Source organism: Giraffa tippelskirchi, chromosome 3 (assembly GCF_054371585.1).
Source record: "Giraffa tippelskirchi isolate mGirTip1 chromosome 3, T2T-mGirTip1v1.2.pri, whole genome shotgun sequence".
In the NCBI taxonomy this organism is placed as follows: Eukaryota; Metazoa; Chordata; class Mammalia; order Artiodactyla; family Giraffidae; genus Giraffa; species Giraffa tippelskirchi.
In genome coordinates, this window is record NC_137277.1 from 11886003 (window position 1) to 11907231 (window position 21229).

The 21229-nt window shown below is 48.5% G+C and overlaps 2 protein-coding genes and 1 long non-coding RNA gene across 4 annotated transcripts in view; 2 read left to right on the forward strand and 1 right to left on the reverse strand.

Annotated features, from left to right (window-relative positions):
* NPLOC4 (NPL4 homolog, ubiquitin recognition factor) overlaps positions 1–10794 on the reverse strand; it is a 53964-nt gene extending 43170 nt beyond the window's left edge. For both annotated transcript variants that reach the window (XM_081576277.1, XM_081576276.1), the window contains exons 1-3: positions 10610–10794; positions 6801–6881; positions 697–809 (exon numbers count right to left, since the gene is read on the reverse strand). In XM_081576277.1, the coding sequence (XP_081432403.1) occupies positions 697–809; positions 6801–6881; positions 10610–10624 (209 nt within the window). In that variant the 5' untranslated portion in view covers positions 10625–10794. The remainder of the gene's footprint in view (positions 1–696; positions 810–6800; positions 6882–10609) is intronic.
* Positions 10795–10909: 115 nt separating this feature from the next.
* On the forward strand, positions 10910–13188 carry LOC145541032 (uncharacterized). The gene is made up of 3 exons (XR_014078725.1): positions 10910–11006; positions 11353–11519; positions 11620–13188. It is a non-coding gene; the product is annotated as an uncharacterized LOC145541032 (long non-coding RNA).
* A 2693-nt stretch (positions 13189–15881) lies between these two features.
* On the forward strand, positions 15882–21162 carry TSPAN10 (tetraspanin 10). Its single transcript, XM_081576278.1, has 3 exons — positions 15882–16328; positions 17516–18108; positions 20191–21162. The coding sequence occupies exons 1-3, from the start codon at positions 16293–16295 to the stop codon at positions 20651–20653; spliced, it is 1092 nt and encodes a 363-aa protein (XP_081432404.1). The 5' UTR covers positions 15882–16292; the 3' UTR covers positions 20654–21162.
* Positions 21163–21229: the final 67 nt, after the last annotated feature.

Consider the following 21229-nt stretch of genomic DNA (forward strand, 5'->3'; position numbering starts at 1 on the left):
CTGTAACCCAAATAGGAGAATTCCCTGCTCACTACCTAAGGACAGCAAAGACCTGAAGGGTTCTGCTCACTGATATGTGAACAGGTGTGCCCACACAGCTCAGACAGGGGTCGGCAAACCTTTCCTATAAAGGGCCAGACAGTAAAATATTTTTGGCTTTGCAGACCAGACAGCCTGTCACAATCACTCAGCCCTGCCCTTGGAGCATGAAAACATATAAACGAATGGACATGGCTGTGCTCCCATAAAACTAAAAATACAGAACAGGTCTCTGTACCCAAGAAACTCCTTCTGACATTACCCATCAATTCTAAGGCATTCCAGGGGTCTTGCCAGCAAGAAATACAACACAGACCTACCAAGCAGGTCTCAAGGCAGAACTACACACAGAGCTACATTCAAGGTCCTTCTCTGCAGTGAAGCAGCTGAGTGTGCAGTTGCACACACACTATAACTCCTCCTCTGTGACGCACATCCCTGAATTCTGCAAGTCAAACACATCGGCTCAACAGTAACTGTAGATTCGGCATGGCTGCCAAACACCTGGCAAGCAGCACGGTCACCTGCACTCTGGTCCACATTCAAGACTGTAATCACAGTAGCAGAAGGAAATGGGGGAGAACTCAGTGACTTCAGGCGGGTAACTAGTGCCAGCATGCCCTCCCCACTCCCCGCCTTCACCTCTCGGGCACTCACTTGATCTTCAGCAGGTTGAGGGATTTGTTAGATGACGCTGTTATTTCTCCAGTCTTGTTTCTATTGATGTAAACTGAGAAGCCATTATTTTGGAAGCCAAACTCCTTTGCGACCTAAAACAAGCCCCAAACAACAGAGACTTAATAAAATATTTAAGGGAATTCCCTGATGGTCCAGTGGTTAGGACTCTGACATTTTACTGTTAAGAACCTGGGTCCAATACCTGTTTGGAGAACTAAAACCCCACAAGTCACACAGCACAGCAAGTAACATACCAAAATATTTAAGTCTCACTACTCTGATCACATATATACATCAGACATTCCTAGTGAGTTTAGAAACTGCTCCTCATTAAACAAATTCCTCTTGTTATTTTGTTCTCTTACAAGGAAACTCGAGTCTGGGGCCAAGACATGGAGCTCAACTCTTAGGGTCATCTGAGACAGGGAATTTTGGCAGAGAAACAGAAATGATAAAATAGAATCAAATGGAAATTCTACAACTGAAATAGAAAATTCACTGGATGGGCTTATCATCAGAAGGGAAATGACAGAAGCAAAATAAAAAAAAAAAAAAAAAAACAAAGTCAATTAAAGATGGGTTAATAGAGACTATACAATCTACAGATAGACACTGGAAAGAATTGAACAGAGACTTAGGGAACCTCCGGAGCAACAGCAAATGATTCTCAGGAGAAGAGAGTAAGGCTAGGACTGAAAAATATTTGAAGAAAGAATGGCCAAAACCCTTAAATTTGATGAAAAACATACGAGTAACAAATCCAGGAAGTTCAGCAAAACCAAAATAGGATAAATAAAGAGAAAACTATGCCTGGGCACATTGTCATCACACCGCTAAAAACCAAAGATCAATGGAGACCAGCAGACAATGGAACAACATCTTTAAAGTGCTGAGGCAGGAATAAAAATCTGTCAACTCAGAATTCTCCATCTGGAGAAAATACCCTTCAAATACAAGGGCAAAATGAAAACATTCTCAAGTTGACAAGACCTAAGGGCATCTGTTGCCCACAGCCTCCACCACAATAAATGCCAGAGGATGTTCTTCAGGCTGAACACCAGACAGAAACTCAGAAGCAAGGGACACACAAAGACAAGAATTCCAAATCACACAACAGGAAATCATCACAGAATAACCATGAGAATCCTGAGAGAGCAACAATGCTGGTCAGAAACAGGACCAGGTACTTTCTTGGCACTCCAGAGGTTAAGATTCCATGCTCCCAACACAGAGGGCATGGGTTCAATCCCTGGTCAGGGCCTAAGATCCCGCATGCTGCGCAGTGTGGCCAAAGACAAAGAAACAGACAAGATTAAAGACTTTGATGTTTTTCTGAAACAGTGATAAACTGAAATTAACAAATTGTGGCATTTTATCTGTTCTGCAAAACCATACTGTTTTTCTATGGACAGAGCACTGCAAGTTACTGGCAAGAATAAGAAAGAACTCTTGCACCAGGAACATCAGCTGTGTGAGTTAGGATAGCACCCCTGGGATGTAAGGCAATCTCTGAAGTGGTGCAGGGTATTGTGTGGGCAGCCCTGTGGGCAGAGGGAAATCCCTATGACCACATGACTGAGATCTGTGCTTTCTATCAGGACTGAGAGCAGCAGTATTTTCAAATACAATAGCCAGCAACACTACTTCACACATGCTGAATCCCACTTTTGGGAGATGCATAAATATATACATACGAGGTTCTATATGGTGCTCCTGTGAAAATAACTGCTTCTGCGAACTCTCTGAATTCTTTATCTAAAGCTACAGAAATCTAACACAAGGCATTAAGCATTTAAAAAACAAAAAATCTTAGCAGAGTCTTATAAGAGCACAGTTAAAATCTTAAAAACTGGGACTCTGCTGTCAGTCCAGTGGTTAAGACTCTGCCTTCCAACGCAGAGGGCACACGTCCCCAGTAGAAGAACTAAGATCCCACATGCCACGCAGTGCAGCCAGGGAAAAAAACTTAAAAACTTTATTTCACACCTGAGATAATCTTGATGTGTGACTATTGTAATAAAACCAGAAACATGGTACTGTGTAAGATGAACACAAATGTTTATAATGGAAGGTAACAAAAAAGAATACATGGCATGATTCCATTTAAGTTCAAAAACAGCCAAAACTAAAATTTAGGGTTTAGGAACACATACTGAGGTGGTAAAACACAGAAAAGTGGGGAAGCAGCTCCCATCAAGTCAGGAGAGGGGTGACAGGGTAAGGAAGTGGGAAGGCTGACCAATGGTTCCTGGAGGCTGGCACTGCCCCAACCCAGACCTGGGTATTTGCTTCATCATCAGTCTTTTTGATTGTTCACATTTTTCAAGCATTTCTTAGCAGGTACTTTAATTCACAGGCAAAAAAAATGTGTAAGTATTATAAAGAGAGGACAGAGTCACTTGCTGCTGAGAGGTGAGTTACGAAAGGACTGAGGGAAATTTCCTAACAATCCAGCAGTTAGGACTCTGCGTTTTCATGGCTGAGGGTGCACATTTGATCCCTGGTTGGGGAACTAAGATCCCACAAGCCACTAGGTTCTATATGGTGCTCCTGTGAAAATAACTGCAGCCAAAAAAAAAAAGGATAGAGGTAGGATCTGAGGTGATTCAGTAAGGGCCCTTTCAGGGAAGTGACAGCAGCAGAAGCAAACCCCTGGATCCTGGAGATGAGGAAAGACGACACCAAGCAAGACAGCCAGAAGAACCCATCCTGGAGGGGTTTATGGTCTAATGATTCACAGAGAAGGAATTCTTCAGTGAGAAGCATTAGATGGTCCCAAAGGAACCAGTGATTCAAGATTCTATGAGAGATTTTCATCGCAAGACGTCTCATCACACTTGCAAAATCAATTTCCTTAGAGAGCATAAGGCCACGTATTAAATCAGGATCAAGGGTATCAAGTGTCGGGATGGGAAGTTGGAGCCAACAAAGTTCAGTGGTTAACATATACTTTTCAGGCAAGTTTGTGAGCCAACAGGAAGGCCATTTCAAAGCCCACTTATAGGGCACAAATGCACAGCCAAGTTATTAATTATCAAAAATCAGTATGAGTCCACTTATGTGACACACCTGGAGGAGTCAGATTCAGAGACAGAATGTAGGGTGGTTACCAGAGCTGAAGGGGAGGCAGGGAGAGGAAGTTTGTGTTTAATGGGAACAGAGTTTCAGTGTGGGAAGATGAAGAAATTCTGGAGATGGACGGTGGTGATGGCTGTACAACACTATGAATGTACTTAACGCTACTGAACTATACACTTAAGACATGGTTTGCATGGCAAATTTTATGTTATTTTTCTTATCACAGTAAAAAAAAAAAGATACAAATCTACATTTGTTGACATATGTCCATAACCTATTGTGAAGTGAAAACAGCAGGTTACAAATGATCACAAGGTGAGATGTGAATTTCTCTACAATGGGTGCATCTTACTTCTGCCTGCAGGGCAGGAGGGTTGACATATGGGTCACTGCCTGGACTCGTGTAACTTGTCACCCAGATAGCTCAACAACCATCACCCCTCAACAGTGCCATCAATCAATCAATTCAATGATCAATCAAGGAGCAAACAGGGATCTCCGTTGTTGAGCCTTGTTGGTGAGGTGGAGAACACCCTAGCACCAGCACCTGAAACACAGGTGTCGGTGGCTGGCTCACTGATCTTCCTGACAGGGCAAACAGTGACCCCTTCAATAAGACATAACATGGTCACTTGAATCAAAAAATGGTTGAGGAAGGTTGGACTCTGAATGTGAGGTCACAGGGAGAGCCTATACAATTAATTTCAGTTGGATTTTCCTCTTTACGAATGCATAATACACGATTAAAATACATTATTTCCAAATCAGCCTTAAAAAAGCACTTTACGTATAAAGTAAAATGCAGGCATGCCAGTTTTTTTCTTTTTTTGTGCTAAGTTGCTTCAGTCATGTCTGACTCTTTGTGATCCTATGGACTGTAGCCCACCAGGCTTCTCTGTCCATAAGATTCTCCAGGCAAGAGTACCAGGGTAGGTTGCCAATTCCTTCTCCATTTTTTTCTTTAGTGATCCATAAATGTTTCTCCTTAACCTCAGATTTGAAATACAGCAGTAGTATAGTACGATTCTATTTTGGTGAAAGTACGTGTACATGCATACACAGGAGTGTGTGTGCACATATGCCTGCACATGTGTACACATAAAGATATGCTACAGTAACAGTTATTTCTGGCTAGTAAAAATTGAGTTATTTTTATTGCTTCTTTATACTTTCCTGTATTGTTTGAGGGTTTTATAATTAATCCATATTATCTGCATAATCAGAGGAAAGGATTTTCACTTGGGGGGAAACATCTCAGCCTAATAAATGTGTTTGAGTATTCCCAAGCAAATTTCTCCTAAGCAATGACTACAGTGGTAATAATGGCTTCAGAAATTAGGTCAACACTAAACTGCACCTCCCTGACTCCACTCACATCCAGTGACAGCTATCGTGTCTATATTTCCTATGCAAGGCAATGAGTAAATACCCAGAGGGAATACTAGGATTTCAGGAATACTTCTGAGGCAAATAAAAGTCAGAATAATCCTATATTTTTAGGCTTCTCTTAAATCATTTGAATTTAACCTAACAACTCTATATTTGATGCCAAGCACAAAAGCCTCAAGTTAAAAACAAAATTCTATCTCTACATGGTTACTACAGATGTAAGAAATTTTCATATTAACAAAGACTCGGAAAAGTAAAGAACAACTGTAGGCAGTCTTCTTAATCTCACGTTTACCCCCACAACTGCCCAAGCAATAGCTACTTAATGCTTCATCTCTGTCTCAGACGATCTCTCAAGAACTCAAGCTTTTAGGGTATCCCAGCACCATCACCAGGAGTGAGCTGACAATGGTCAGCTGCTACTAAAAAAACAAAGAGTTAAATATTAAAGTGGAGTAGGAAATGGCAACCCACTCCATTATTCTCGCCTGGAAAATTCCATGGCAGGCTACAGTCCATGGGGTCACAAACAGCTGGACATGACTGAGCGACTAGCTACACACGCAGGATATTAAACAGTCCTTAAAGACACAGAGATTCTCTTTTCTGCTGTCTACTGCACCTGGTATTTTTTCTTTCATTCTTGTAAATATGGTCGCTTAAGCAGCACTGTTGGAATCAGAATAGAAACTACTTTTCAGAAACCAAACTTCTGAGGTAAGTGCTATGACTTCCTTAACAGATCACGGTGTAATCCTCAGCAAATCTCCTTATTCCCTGGACTTCAATTTCCATCTTTGTGAAAACAAAAAGATCAGACTACATGACACTGAAAATTCCCCCTGGCTTTAACAGTCTGTGACCTTTTGTTTTTTTTTGTTTATGAAAAATGATTTTTATCATTACAAAAGTAATAGCTGCCTACAACAAATTCAAATAATAAAGAATGTATAAAGTAGAGGTTGGCAAATTTTCTCTGTAAAGAGCCAGGCAGTAAATATTTTCAGCTTTCAGGCCATACAATCTGTCACAACTACTCAGCTCTGCCCCTGGAGCTCAAAAGCAGCCAGACAGTACATAAGTCAATGAACGCGGCTGTGTTCCAATGAAAACAGGCGGCCTGCCACGAGCCATGCTTTGCCGACCTCTAGAATGAAGCATCAAGCAGAAGCCACTCTCCTTCCTTTGGCCCCCCTTTCCAGAGTATCCATTTAAGGTCTGGCTTATGCTCTTTCAAACCACCTTCTCACATCACAGATGTGTATATGGAGCTTTACTTTTTTTAAGAAAAAGGTGGGATCATTCTACACGTTAATAATTCCCCTTTGCTGGATGATTCAAGTTCTTCGCTCTGATTTTTCACCCACAAATATTCCTCCTGTGAAATCCTTTTACACTGACCTTTGGGCCCGTGGTCCTGCAATGGTAAGCAGTGGTCAGCTGTGACACATCTGATCCTGTATCAGTCCCACCAATCATGACAGAGAAAACCAATGCAAGAGACTAAACTTGAGAAGGGGGAGGAATCAAGAAAATGAAGGAAAGAGAAAAGGTACAGACTAGGAAGGGAACAACAGTGGAGGATGAAGAAAGGTCAATACTCAAGCCACAGGTACCTTTTTCAAAAACGTTGCAGCCGTTTCTCTCTTTGTTGCCGTGATCCGCTTCACCCCATCTGGGGACTGGACACGTATTATCTGTGGTAAATGAAACAAGGTGGTTACTGTGCAGACTTGGAAGGTCCTGACCTATTACTGAAACTTACACCTGCAGTCTCTAAGCATACGGGTCACTGAAACTTAAGAGTCAAACTTCACCTTTCCCCTTGTGTATTGTAACCCAATGTTTCTAGAAGATGGAGCAGAGGTCTGAGAGTCATCAGCACAGGGGAGGATATCCTGAAAGGGCTGCCCTAATAGTCAACTCGTATCATTTCACGCAGAAAAATACAGCTTCAATTTTTTAAAAATTTATTTGGCAACACCACGTGGCTTATGGAATTTTAGTTCCCCAACTAGGGCTTGAACCCATACCCTCAGCAGCGAAAGTGCAAAGTCCCAACCTCTGGACCACCAGGGAATTCCCACAACCTCAATTTTTAACCATTATTTATAAAGAATATATCTTAAAAACCAACATTTTTCTCTTCAGGTTTACACAAATTTTTTTTTAATCAGCAGGAAAAAAGACCAAGAATCATGAACAACTAAGTTGTTTAAAAAAACATCTTTGTTCTCAGATCCATACAGATTACTTTTAAAAGATCACAGGGAATTCAATGTGGAACTCCCTAGCAGACTAGTGAGGGTTAGGACCCGCAGTAAAAGCCAAGGGTACAGGTTCGATTCCTGGTTAGAAACTAAGATCCCCGCAAGCCATGAGGCCAAAATAGAAAAAAAACTAAAAATATAAAAGGATTGCAGGAAATCTAATTTGTTATTTACTTTCAATAAAAATAATAAAAGAAAAGAAATAAGATATTTAATACCATGGTAAACTTGTCAGGGTTTTAATTTTAAATACATGTATTTTCATGGCTAGTCATGAAATGGTTGTCAGTCTAGAAGACAGCTGGACAGAGCAGCACTTTCTAGACCTGATTTTCACCGATAGAAGCCCAGTGAAGGTGAGCTGTTGTGTCCAGGCCAACCATCCAAGGTCTTGCCTCAATGGGGAGCATGAAATGGCATCCCCTGCCACCAGCAAGACAGAGGATGTTCCAACCACCTGAGGGATGGGAGGAGCCACGAACAGAATATGCCAGGAAGTACTCATGTTCTTCCTCTCAGCAACACTGCACTGTACATTGTATTCAAAACAACACTATACAGATGAGAAATGTCATAAGCAATTGTTTTTGAAAGGCTTTCATTGATACAGGACAAAACGCCACAATCGCTTTCGATCTGGTCGATTTTATCAAACAATTTAAGAATGTAGGGACTTCCCTGGTGGTTCAGTGGCCAAGACTCTGGGTCCCAACGTAGGGGGCCGGCGTTCGATTCCTGGTCAGGGGACTAGATCCCACATGCCACAACTAAGATTCTGTGCAGCCAAATAAACAAATATTCTCTAAATAATAATAATTTAGATTTTCCTAAATTATTCCTAAATTTCTAAAAAATAGCTTGCCTCTGTCTTTCTCTGTTTTGGTTTTTTCGGCCATACCTCTCAGCATGCGGAACTTTCCCAACCAGGCATCAAACCCCTACCCCTGCAGGGGAAGCAAGGAGTCCTGTCTCAACTACTGGACTACCAGAGTCCTTTCTCATTTTCTAGTAACTTGTGTGTGTGTGTGTGTGTGTGTGTGTGTGTGTTCAGTCGTGTCTGACTCTGCAACCCCATGAACTGCAACCCGCCAGGCTCCTCTGTTCATGGAATTTTCCAGGCAAGAATACCAGAGCAGGTTGCAAATTCCTACTCCAGAGGATCTTCCTGACCCAGGGATCGAATAACTTTTGCTTAACTGAAAAGGTTTTGCACCCATATTGTATTCAATTTTAAGATTTTGTTTTGAATAGTCCTTATGAAACCCTAATTGCTAAGAGTGTATTTTCTTTATTTTTGTTTCTCAATAACATCTGTTTAACTTTCTCACTCATCTATGTGTACCACAAACAAAAACTCTTTTGACTTTTGATTTCTAGTATACTCTAGATTCAACATCTAGAAAAATGTTTTAATACACAGCCTGGACATGCGGTAACCTCCCACTTATTTGTTTCTGCAATCTGCCTCCAATACTGAGGCAGGTTAAGAAGTAAAGAGCCCTGCTTCTCTTTGAGGGATATAGTGACTGTGGCTTTGAATGTTCACTTAGGACCAAGAGTATGACACTCTACTCCTTGAGGAGTTAAAGGTCAGGATTACATGTTTCTGGAGAGTTCCAAAGCTTAAGAAGTTATTCTACTTGTTCCTTTACAACAAGACACAGCAGTCGAGGTTTCCAAGCTAAGCTCAGTATTTAACTCCAAAAGACAAACATAACTTACACTGAGGGAAGTTACGGCCTGGCCTTTGACACAGGCTATAAAGTAAAATATACAAGAAAAGACAAACCAGGCAACAGAGACACATTAACTTCTTGATAACTTAGGTCTCCCTATTTATAAGAAAGTGAGCCCAGAATACTTACTGGGGGAGTCAAAGAATGAGTGAGATAAAAATCAAGTTATTCCACAGAAATTTTTAGAAGACTTCTTCTAAATAAGGAAATAAACTTTTGCAATAAATTTCAAAGGATGATGTTTCAATTCCTCACCATGTTGAGAAATTCAGCAAGAGATCCATGCTATCAACTAGAGCTTTGCCTTATACACAGATACAAAAGTGGCTTTCTCTGAAACAACTCACTCATCCACAGGTATTTCAATTCAGTTAAAAATACTACAGTAAAGAGAAAGTCTGGAAGCATATATGAGTGCTAACTCAACCTATTTCTAGGATGAGTTACCAACAATCGGTGGTAAGTCTTATTTTAAAACGAGTTAGTTGCTCATTTCTCTTGGGCCATTTATTCCCGCTGCTCATCTCTAGGCTGGGAAACACGGAGAAGGCGCCAGGGCCCCTGAATAGACAGCAGAATTAGGACTCACTAGAGGAAAAGCCTGAAAGTCCCAGAGCTGGAGGTTCCTGCAGCCCTGACCATCCAGAGAGAATTAGTGCTATTCCCAACACTGGCAAAACTGTTCGAGGCCCTCCCAAGGCCAAGTTCTGGACATGACTTGCCACCCATACTGCTTTCGCTTCCCCTAGGAAATTCCAAGTGGTCCTTAAAGTTAACCAAAAAATTCTTCTGTCCAGCTGGTCTGTTGGGGTTTTCCGGCCACACTGACTTCTGAGAGGAACTTTTCTCAAGTTAGGGGATGGCCAGTTTTTTTCTGATTTTCACTTAAAAAAAAAAAACACACAAAACTTTAAGGGGACGTGTGTTAATCTCTAACTTCAAAACGAGATCTTTTAACATCCCTTTACAGACAGGTAGCTGTCAAGGTCTCCTTGCCATCCGGCAGTCCACCGTCTCCCTTCTTCGCAGCTTCCTCTAGCGGGGGGGGGGTCCCCATTTGTAGAAAATGCTCTTTCAGTGACCTGTGACAAGGCACTCACTGGGGCGACGGCAGGAGGCAGGAAAGACGGACAGGAGGCGAGGAGGGGTCGTAGCTCCCGGCAACCCGAAGCCCCTCTTCTAGGCGCGCCCGGCGAGACCCCGCGACCAGGGAATAGAGAGGCCGGCACAGCCCACACCCTCTGACCGCTCGGCCTCCCACTCCAGCCGGGGACGGGAGGAGCTGAGGAGAGGAGGTCGGGAGCCCAGCCGGCTGGCCGGCCCAGGAGGAGGAGGGCGGGCCGCTGCGCCTCTCCGCAGGCCGCGCCGGCAAATATGCTGCCTCATCCCGGCGCCCTCCCGCCCGGCCGCCCGACTCACGATGCTCTCGGCCATGGTGGCCGCTCCCGAGTCCGGACTCGAGCCCCGGGCTGCCGCCGCCTGCCGCCCCAAGGGCCTCGCAGCCCCGACCCCGGCCTCAGCCCCGGCCCCGGCCTCCCGCCGCCGCCGCCACCGCCGCTCCAGCTTCGCCGCCCGGCCGCCACCGCCGCGACGTCCTGTGCCTCAGCCGACGCGCTCCCCAGGCCGCGCGGCCGCGCAACCAGGTTCCGGCCCCGCAATCAGGTTCCGGCCCCACCAACGGCCCGCGCCTGCGCAGGGCGTCCCCGCGCTGGGCTCTGCGTGGAGGGGCGCCCCCCGCTGGCCACGCGGTGGAGAGACGCTGCCCTGCAGCCCAGATAGAAGCATCGGAGCGCATCTCATCTACGGACGGAGATCGGTGGGCTCGAATTGGGCGCCTTGCTGGTCACACGGAAATTCTATTCTAAGTGTGTTAGGGAGGTCTTTGGGGCGGTGAGAGTGGAGGAAGCATGCTCTGTGTAATATTGTAGGATTCTTCTAGAAACTGAATGGAGAATAGTGAAGGAGGTGAATCGGGGAGACCCTTGAGGAGACTGAGGCTTTATTTCAGAGGGCATAACACGGTGGCCATGAGGGGGCTGGACGCGGGACAAACATTGGCGGAAGAGTTGATAGGGTTGCTCCTGTCAAGGGGCAAGATGTGTGGTTTTTATCCTGCTGACACTCACCCTGCTTTCTCACCCTGTCCTGCTCTTCTTGTACAGGACGGCCTCTTTTTGCTTCTCATATAACCGACTGTATCCCTTACACAGAAGGACAAGATTGCATCCTGGTGGTGACGTCTCCTAGTGTGGTCACGTCCAAGCATTGACAGACATGCTGTTCTACTCTACACCGCTTACCTTTTCATCTCTATTGTGTGACTGTGAAGGTATTACGTTAATGTTTTAAAGTTATATTAGTAGTTGTATCTTTGGGGCTGCCATGACAAAATACCACAGACTGAGTGGCTTAAATTTATTTTCCCACAGTTCTGGAGGCCGGAAGTCGGAGATCAGGCTCGGTTTCTTCTGAGGCGTCGCTCCTTGGCTTGCGGCTTCCGTCTTCGTCCTCTGTCTTCCCTCTGCACGAGTGCATCCCTGGTGTCTCTCTGTGCCCCACTTTCCTTTTCTTGTAAGGACATTAGAGGAGGGCCCACCTTAATGGCCTGATTTTCAGTTAACTACCTCTTTAAAGGCCTTACCTTCAAAGTCTCATTCTAAAGCACTGAGGTTGGGACTTCAACATAGAAATTTAGGGGGGGAGGACACAGTTCAACCCATAACAGTGGTGGTAACTACACTTTCATCCAAAGGCTACCCAATATCAGAACAGGGCTGAGATGGAGCCAGAGGTGACAGCCGTCTTCCTGAAAGCCTGCTTTGAAGCCTGATGCAGTAACTGATGAGGCCGGGTGTGTCCCCTGTGAGGAAGAAATGAGCTGCACTGGGCCTGACCTCTAGCTCCCGTCCTATTCCTGACCTTCTGCCCATAACACAGCAGCCTGAGTGGTCCTTTTGTCAGATTGGATGCACGTTACTCAACACCTGTCATCTCCTCATCTCACTTGGAGAAAAATCTGAAGACAGCTATCCTTCTTCAGACTTTCCAGGCTTGTTCCCACCTAAGGTACTACATGTACCCGAAACGCTCTTCCTGCACGTCAGCCTGGCATGTGACGAGGGCACTGCCCAGACCCCCACTCAGGGCCAAAGCTGCTGGCAGTGCTGGCTGAGCTCCCCTTTGGCGACTTGGCTTACTCCAGATCACAGTCCCTTCCCCCAGGCAGCTCATGCCCAGTAACAGCAATGGTTAGCAAGCCCCAGCCCCATGTCTCAGTCTGGGACAACTCTGCAGGCCAGCCCAGCTGCGAGGATCCCTGAGGCCTTTACTGGGGCTGTCTGATTGCTCACCTTCTCCCTCTGCCTGTGCCATGCTGCTTCCATAGCAGGTCCGGATCCTGAGACACCCCCAGGTGGCCTTCCTGAAGTCATCCTCACAGGGGTCTTGCCCCAAGAAAATCCATGAGGCTCATTCCCTCTCTTCCTTCAGCTTCTTCTCAGTCCTCTTTTTCTTTTCCTTTTTTTTTTTAATCTTACAAATATTTATTTATTTGGCTGCACTGAGTCTCAGTTGCAGCACCAGGGATATTAGATCCTGGCATGCCAGGATCTTTAGTTGCAGCATGTAAACTCTTTACTTGTAGCATGTGAAATCTAGTTCCCTGATCAGAGATCGAACCTGGGCCCCCTGCATTGAGAGCACGGAGTCTTAGCCTCTTGACCTCCAGGGAAGTCCCTCTTTTCTTTTTTTAAATTGAGATGACATTCACAGAACATACAGTTAACCATTCTAAAGGGAAAAACTCACTGTCCTTTAGTGCATTCCCAATGTTGAACAATCACTTTCTCTATCTAGTCCTAAAGTTTTTATCAACCCCTGAAGGAAACCTCACACTCATTCAGCCGTGGCTGCCATTTCCCCCTTCCCCAGCCACTGGCAACCACTAATCTACCTTCTGTCCCTATGGCTTTACCTATTCTACAAGTGGAATCATACAATATGTGGACTTTTGTGTCTGACTTCTTTCACTGAGAATGTTTTCAAGATTCATCCATATTGTAGCCTGTGTTAGAGCTTCTTTCTATTTTATGGCTGAGTATTGTAGGCTTCCTGGTGGCTCAGTGGTAAAGTATCTGCCTGCAATGCAGGAGCTGCAGGAGATACAGGTTTGATTGCTGGGTTGGGAAGATCCCCTGGAGGAGGGCATGGCAACCCACTCCAGTATTCTTGCCTGGAGAATCCTATGGACAGAGGAGCCTGGTGAGCTACAGTCCATAGGGTCACAAAGAGTCAGACATGACTGAAGCAACTAAATACACATGCACACATATTCCATGGCATGTATGGAGCATTTTGTTTGTCCATTCTTCACTGATGGACACCTGCGTTGTTTCCACCTTTTGGCTGCTATGATCCTGTATATCTGTGTATTTGTTTGAGTCCCTGTTTTCAATACTTTTGGGTGTATACCTAGGAACCAGACCCTCACAGTGAGGCCTCCCTGATCACCTTATACAAGACAACATCACCACTATTTCCTTTCCTTGCTTCATGACACTCGTGACCATATAAAACAGCACATATTTGCTTGTTTCTCTACATACTCTCTGACTTCCCCTGTACTTGAATGTAAGCTCCTAATGATGGGGGATCATCAACTTTCGTCCCTACTGTACTGCAGAGCTCTGTACTGCAGACCAGTCCCTGACAGAGAATGAACCCCGTGTCAATCATTTGTGCTCACAATACTGCTGTGTAACGAACCCTCCCAAAATTCAGTGGCTTAACACTCAGCTGGCCCTCTGCCAGAGTTTAGGCTGGGCTCCAAGGAGTAGTCATTATGGGAGCAGCTAGTGAGGAACCCGAAGCAAAAACACAGGTAGAAGCTTCCCTGGTGGCTCAGTGGTAAAGAATCCACCTGCCAATGCAGGAGACATGGGTTTGATCCCTGGTCTGGGAAGATCTGAGGAGCAGCTAAGCCCGTGTGCCACAACTGTTGACCCTGTGTTCTAGAGCCTGGGAACCGCAACTGCTGTGGCTTCACGTGTCCTAGACCCTGTGCTCCTTGCAACAAGAGAAAGTGAAAGTGAAAATCGCTCAGTCGTGTCTGACTCTTTGTGACCCCATGGACTATACAGTCCATGGAATTCTCTAGACCAGAATACTGGAGTGGGTTGCCTTTCCCTTTTCCAGGGGATTTTCCCAACCCAGGGATCAAACTCAGTTCTCCCGCATTGCAGGCAAATTCTTTACCAGCTGAGCCACCAGGGAAGCCCAAGAATACTAGAGTGGGTAGCCTATCGCTTCTCCGAGGGATCTTCCTGACCCAGGAATGGAACCGGGGTCTCCTGCATTGCAGGTGGATTCTTTACCAACTGAGCTATCAGGGAATCCCTTGCAACAAGAGAAGCCACTGCAATGAGAAGCCTGCATACCACGACTAGGGAGTAGCCCTTGCTTGCTGCAACTGGAGAAAAGCCCACACAGCAACAAAGACCCAGAGCAGCAAAGAATAAATAATATATATAGAGAGATTTTAAAAGAACACAGATAAACAAAGCAAATAAAAATGAAAAGCGCTGCCTGGGCCATACTAGTCTGGAATTGGACACCTAAAGGAGATTTCAGGGGATGTCATAGGTCAGGGCACATGAGTGCCAGGCTGATCAGGGCCCAGCAAGCAGCCCATGTGGCTGGATTGTAAAGTGGTGAGTGAGGAAGGAAAAGAGATGGGCTAAAACATCAAACAGAAGAAGCTGAGAAAGGGAGTGGGGAGCACGATGGAGACAGGACAGGGCACACAAATCCCCCCAGAGACCACCCTTTCTCCTGCCATGCAAACGTGTTTGCAGAGGGGCTCCTGGCAGCCTCTGTTTTCCACGATCCCAGGGCCCCGGCAGCCAACAGCAGCATCCACACACATCATAGTCTCATGCACTCCATAAGCTGGACTCAGGAGGTGTGGAAGTTCATGCCCAAGGTTTTGCAGAGTTGGTGGGGGGTAGGGTCCCGCTCTGAGCCAGTCTTCCCACTGCATCCAAGCAAGGCAGCAGGGCAAGAAGGAAGACGATGCAGGCTCAGGGAGCCTGGAGCACACCTCTGTCTGTTCTGTGCTGCGTGGCCAGTGTCCTTCCAAGCTCTAGGGCCCAATAGTGACCTTGACAAAGTCCTGCTGCTGAGAAACTCAGAGGGTGAGGGATCCCGGGTACCTCAAAACCAAGAAGGATGTAATTTACCCAGTGAAGTGTGAAAATAAAAAGGCACTTCAAACGTACATACATACATTTGTATATAATTATGGGCTTCCCTGGTGACTCAGATGGTAAAAAATCTGCCTGTGATGCAGGAGATTAGACTTTAATCCCTAGGTCAGGAAGATCCCTTGGAGAAGGGAAAGGCTCTGTACTCCAATATTCTTGCCTAGAGAATCCCATGAACAAAGGAGCCTGCCGGGCTACAGTCTATGGGGTCGCAAAGAGTCGGATACAACTGAAGTGACTAGGCATACACACACACACACAATTATATGTATGTATTTATATACTTCTGTATATAATTATGTTGTTCAGTCGCTAAGTTGTGTGCAACCCCATGAATTGCAGCACACCAGGCTTCCCTGTCCTTTACTATCTCCCGGAGTTTGCTCAAACCCATATTCATTTTATATATATATATAATTTCTTCCTTTCAGTAAATAAATCAGAGGATAAACTGGCATTTAGCTGTGGGCTGGTCTCCCAGGCTATTACTGGGGCCCAGGATCTGATCCTCCAGCTGAGCTGAGGGGCAGCACTGAATCTGCCAGGCTGTCCACACTGGGACCCTCTGGCGACGATCACGAGGCCAGCCCTCTGACAGCTCCCACGTCATGTCTGCAGAGAGCAAGGCCAAGAATCTGGGCTCGGGAAGAAGAATTCTCTGCCTCTTGACAAGCAGAGGCTGTGTTAAGCCCTAAAATATGACTCCTCACATGATCCGGTCGTGACCACGGCATCCCAGTGGGGCTCACAGCTCACAGGGTGGCCGGGGCCACAGGCAACACCAGGCCTGTTGTCCCAGCCGGAGAAGCCAGCGGGTTCCAGCACACTTATCCTGGTGGAGGATGGAGGAGGGGGAAAGGAGCCCCCTGCTGTCCCAGGTAAGCAATGCTGTGGCGACTGCCAGGGTTGGAGGTGTTCTCTCCCCCCAACCCCACCCAGAGCCCTGCTGTGTACTGTGGAGGTGGATGCCCCGCTGCTAAGATTGGGGTGGGGCTTTACTAATCAGGTGCCTTAACCACCCCCAGCACCCTGTTCCGACCCTGAAAGGTGACCCAGCCTTGCCCTTGTGTTTAACATGGTGTGGGGTGCATCCACACCCCAAGGATAGCACACACTCAGGGACCATCACCCATCGGGGCACCCTCACATTTTCCCTGCCCCCCTACCTGTGACCCATCCCCCATTTGCCTTCTCACCTCCCTGTTGCCCCCTGCCTAAGGCAGCCATCCACTCAGCCCCGTATGGCCCCTAGACAAGAGATCTGGCGGGTCTCCCTGTGGATCTGGGTGATGGGAGGGTGGGCTCTGGCTCGGGGCAGAAGAGGCTGAAGGCCAACGTCGTTGGCAACTTGTCCTTTTGCTCTTACTGACGTTGGCAACTTGTCCTTTTGCTCTTACTGACTTGTCGAGGTCTGGGGGATACTGATCAATAACCCTTCTTTCCTCTGCTCTGATGTGGTCAGATAGGTGGGGAGTGATGGGCTCATTTCTTCCTGGGAAACCGGGGACCCTGCCCAGGCCTAGGGTCTTAGCTTCCTCATTCTTCCTGCAACCAGACTTCAAGAGCCTGCTGCCTCTTCCCCTGCAGAGAGTGGGCAGAAGCCCTCCCACACCTGCTTGCTGGTGGAGGGGCTGGGGAGCAAGCAGAACTGAGGTGGAGACTGTCCGTCAAGGGACAAAGTTCCATCGATGAAACTAGCAGAGCTTCCCCCAACCTCATGATCAGTGATTCAGGCCTCTGTTGGGGAACCGAGAAGAGGGTGGGCCCCCCAACTTTCAGCACCCCGTTATTCTTCTCCTGGGCAAGGCCAGGGCCCCCAAACTTGGCTGAGTGTCCTCCTGGAGGGCAAGGTGGAGTCTTTGGGAGGCCCTGCACCCCACAGAGCCCTGGTCTCCTGGCCGCACCCATGTCCCCAGGCTTCTAGGGTCTCTGAGCGCCCCCTTCCACCTCTGCCGTCCAGCTTCCTCACCCTGCAGGCTCTGACCCTGCTCCCAGCTGAGTGTCACAGGGTCTGAGTGAAGGGGGTCGCACCAGTGAGAACTCCTTGTTCCTCCTTCTTCTGCAGGAGGCTGGGGGTCAGGAACCACCCCTTGCCGGGAGCAGCCCCCTCACTTCCAGTCGCCCAGGACCAGCTCCCTGGGAGGACCCGGCCTGGAGGACAGGCCTTGGGGGGTTCCTGGCCTGCTTGCTGCCCTCAGAAAGCAGCTGCCTCAAGTGCCTACTCTTCCTGTCCAACTTCCTCTTCTCCCTGCTCAGCCTGCTGGTCCTGGCCATCGGGCTCTGGGGCCTGGCTGTCAAGGGGTCTCTGGGGAGTAGTTGGGGGTCTCCCCTGCCCGCAGACCCCATGCTGGGGCTGGTGCTGGGCGGGCTGGCGGTCAGCGCGGTGAGCTTGGCGGGCTGCCTGGGTGCCTTCTGCGAGAACGTCTTTCTGCTGCGCTGCTTCTCCGGGGGCGTCCTTGCCTTCCTGGTGCTGGAGGCCATGGTGGGGGCCCTGGTGGTGGCCTTCTGGGGCCGGTTACAGGATGGCCTGGAGCACGTCCTGCGCCTGGCTATCACCCACTACCAAGACAACCCAGACCTGTGCTTCCTCATCGACCAAGTCCAGCTGGGGCTGCAGTGCTGCGGGGCGGCCTCCTACCAGGACTGGCAGCGGAACCTGTGAGTCCTGGAGCCCACGAGGGAGGAGGGCAGCCCCACGGTGGCCGGCAGGGTCCCTGGGGCTGGAGAGGAGGTGGGCCACACTCACATGCCCATACTCACTTGTACACACACTCACCTGTACAGGCTCTTCACCTATACACACTCACACATGTGCACATGCTCATGCAGGCACATTTGCACATGTACACGCTCGAGCTGCACACGTGGTCATGCAGGGATGTTAATGGAGAAACTCATTTAGCAGATGTAGAAAATCACGTTTGGAGATTGTCGTTTTGTTTTGTTTTTCCAGTAAGGACATCATACAAGATATCTCAGTGTCAATTGAAAATAACTTTTAGGTTAATCTAGCTTCCCTTGTGGCTCAGCTGGTAAAGAATCCACCTGCAATGTGGGAGACTTGGGTTCGATCCCTGGGTTGGGAAGATCCCCTGGAGAAGAGAAAGGCTACTCACTCCAGTACTCTGGCCTGGAGAATTCCATGGACTGTGTAGTCCTGCTGCTGCTGCTAAGTCGCTTCAGTCGTGTCCGACTCTGTGCGACCCCATAGATGGCAGCCCACCAGGCTCCCCCATCCCCGGGATTCTCCAGGCAAGAACACTGGAGTGGGTTGCCATTTCCTTCTCCAATGTACGAAAGTGAAAAGTGAAAGTGAAGTCGCTCAGTCGTGTCCGACTCCTCGCGATCCCACGGACTGCAGCCTACCAGGCTGCTCCATCCATGGGATTTTCCAGGCAAGAGTACTGGAGTGGCGCGCCATCGCCTTGTGTAGTCCATGGGGTCGCAAAGAGTCGGACTCGACTGAGTGATTTTCACTTTCACTTTTCGCTTTAGGTTAATCCAGGACATCCCTCTAGACTATGACTCCACAGTTCTCCCTCTACTATGTGTGTATGTATGTGTACATGTGTGTGTGTTTAGAGTCACATGGAGACTCGAGAACCAGCCATTTGTACCCAAGAGTCCCTGAGACGTGCCAAACCCTTCCTTCTGAGTACGAGGCACCCTAGAAGCACTCGCAAGGCTTGCTCTCACTGGGTGGCCATGTGTGACTTTGGGTTGGTGGCAGCCCTTTCTGATGTTGTTATGTCACCCAGCCTACAGGTCTCCAAGCCCCAGCCTTAGTGAAGCCCACTCTTCGAGGAGACGAGACTGTGCCTGTATGGGGCGGGGGGCGGTGAGGGATGAGCCTGCAGCTCACAGGGCCCTGAACGCTTTGACTAGATGCCTAGTCAAAGCCAGGGGCACCTGAGGGCTGCCTGAAGCAGGTGATAAGAGTGACACTCCCTCCAGGCCCTGTGAGCTCCTCCCAAGCCTCCTGTCCCTTGTCACTGTCCAGTGTGTGGCCCCTCACGCCCACACCACAACCCACTGACCCCTACAGAAACCTCTGCCAGTCCTCAAGCCACCTTCTCCGTCTCCAACCCTGATGCTCAGACCAACTCAGCAGCATCTGTGGGGTGAGGCCGTCTTCCTTCCAGCCCCCATCAAATGCTGGCCTGCCTCCAACTGTCTTGCCCAGTGTGTGCCTTCTAGCCAAGAAGCATGTGCAGAGGCCTACCTGCTGCAGGATGAATTATAGAGAACTGGGTAGTGTGTGTGTGTGTGTGTGTGTGTGTTTGTGTGCAAGTGTGCATGTGTGTGCCTCTATACATGCATGCCAGTGTGGATTCATGCTGGATGTATACGTGTGTGCATTCATGCCTCTGTGCTTGCAGGCATGCACACGTGCACACGTGCATGCCTGCATGCCTATGCATGTGTGTGGCCATGGAAGTTTGGAGGTGGGTAGGAGACATTCTGGGAAGCTCAGTGGTAAAGAATCTGCCTGCCAATACAGGAGACACAAGTTCAGTCCCTGGGTAGGAAAGATCCCCTGGAGAAGGAAATGGCTACCCACTCCAGTATTCTTGCCTGGAGAATCCCATGGACAGAGGAGCCTGGCGGGCTACAGTCCATGGGATTCCAAAAGAGCTGAACATGACTTTAGCGACTAAGCAACCACAAACAAAGAGAGTTCACACTGGGGTCCCGGACCAGGGGACCTGCTCTCCAGACTGACACTGTGCACCCTTGCAGGTACTTTAACTGCAGCTCCCCCGGGGTCCAGGCCTGCAGCCTTCCTGCCTCCTGCTGCATCGACCCCTGGGAAGGCGGAGCCTCTGTCAACGACCAGTGCGGCTTCGGGGCCCTGGGCCTGGATGAGGACACAGCCCGGAGGGTGGTGTATCTGGAGGGCTGTGGCCCCCCACTCCTCCGGTGGCTGCGCAGTAATATGCGGACTTTGGGCGGCTATACCATCGCGGTCGTGCTGGTCCAGGGGGTGGAGCTCCTGCTGGCCATCCAGCTGGTGAGGGCCCTGACTGTCCACAAGGGGACAGCAGGGAGTGGGGGCCTGTCCATAGGAACCCCAGACCCGGTGTCCCGCCCTCTGCCAAACTGGTCCTGGGCTGACCAGCAGTGGGGGCAAAAGACCAGGATACGAGGATGGGGTCTGGGGCTGCAGGCCTCCCCTCCCCTCCCAGGGCAGATGTCAGAATAACCTGCCTGGTTGCTTAGGGACACACACCCTTGACCCCTAGGCCACCTCTGCCTACTGACTTCCAGCTTCCCAGGGTTCCCTTTCCCTCACACTGCCCACATGCTTGCAAACACTGCTGTTCCAAGTGTAAGCTGAGCTCGACGACAGCCTGGCCAGCATCTGCCTCCCGCAGAGGGTGCCAGGCAAAGCCACCTGGCCAGCAGGAGGAGTGGGAGGCGAGAACTGGATGAAATCCTGCTGCCAAGCCCCCAGATATGAACTTCACCTTGACCCTCACTTCCAATTTTCACCTCTGACCTCCACTTCAACCGCCTCCAAGTCCCACCTCCAAGCCCAGCCTACAAAGCCCCATTTCTTCACCATAGCCTGGCACCTGCCCTCTTCTGGGGCCATCTCCCCCTTTCCTGTCCATTAAGGCCCAGGCCTCTCCCTCTGGAATCTTTTGGGGGTGGGTGGGTGTAAGTTTTATTGAGATGTATCACTCATACAGTAAATTGCACCAACCTTAAGTGGGCAGCGTGAGGCTTCTTACTTACCTACACGCCTGTGGGCCCACTACCAGTACCAGGTCTAGCT

What these genes read in the sequence shown, in the direction of transcription:
- TSPAN10 (XM_081576278.1), top strand. Translation starts at nt 16,293, where the DNA reads ATGGAGGAGGGGGAAAGGAGCCCCCTGCTGTCCCAG. An exon ending in GGAGCCCCCTGCTGTCCCAG is followed by an intron (nt 16,329 to 17,515) that starts GTAAGCAATGCT and finishes CTTCTTCTGCAG; the next exon opens with GAGGCTGGGGGTCAGGAACC. An exon ending in CAGGACTGGCAGCGGAACCT is followed by an intron (nt 18,109 to 20,190) that starts GTGAGTCCTGGA and finishes GCACCCTTGCAG; the next exon opens with GTACTTTAACTGCAGCTCCC.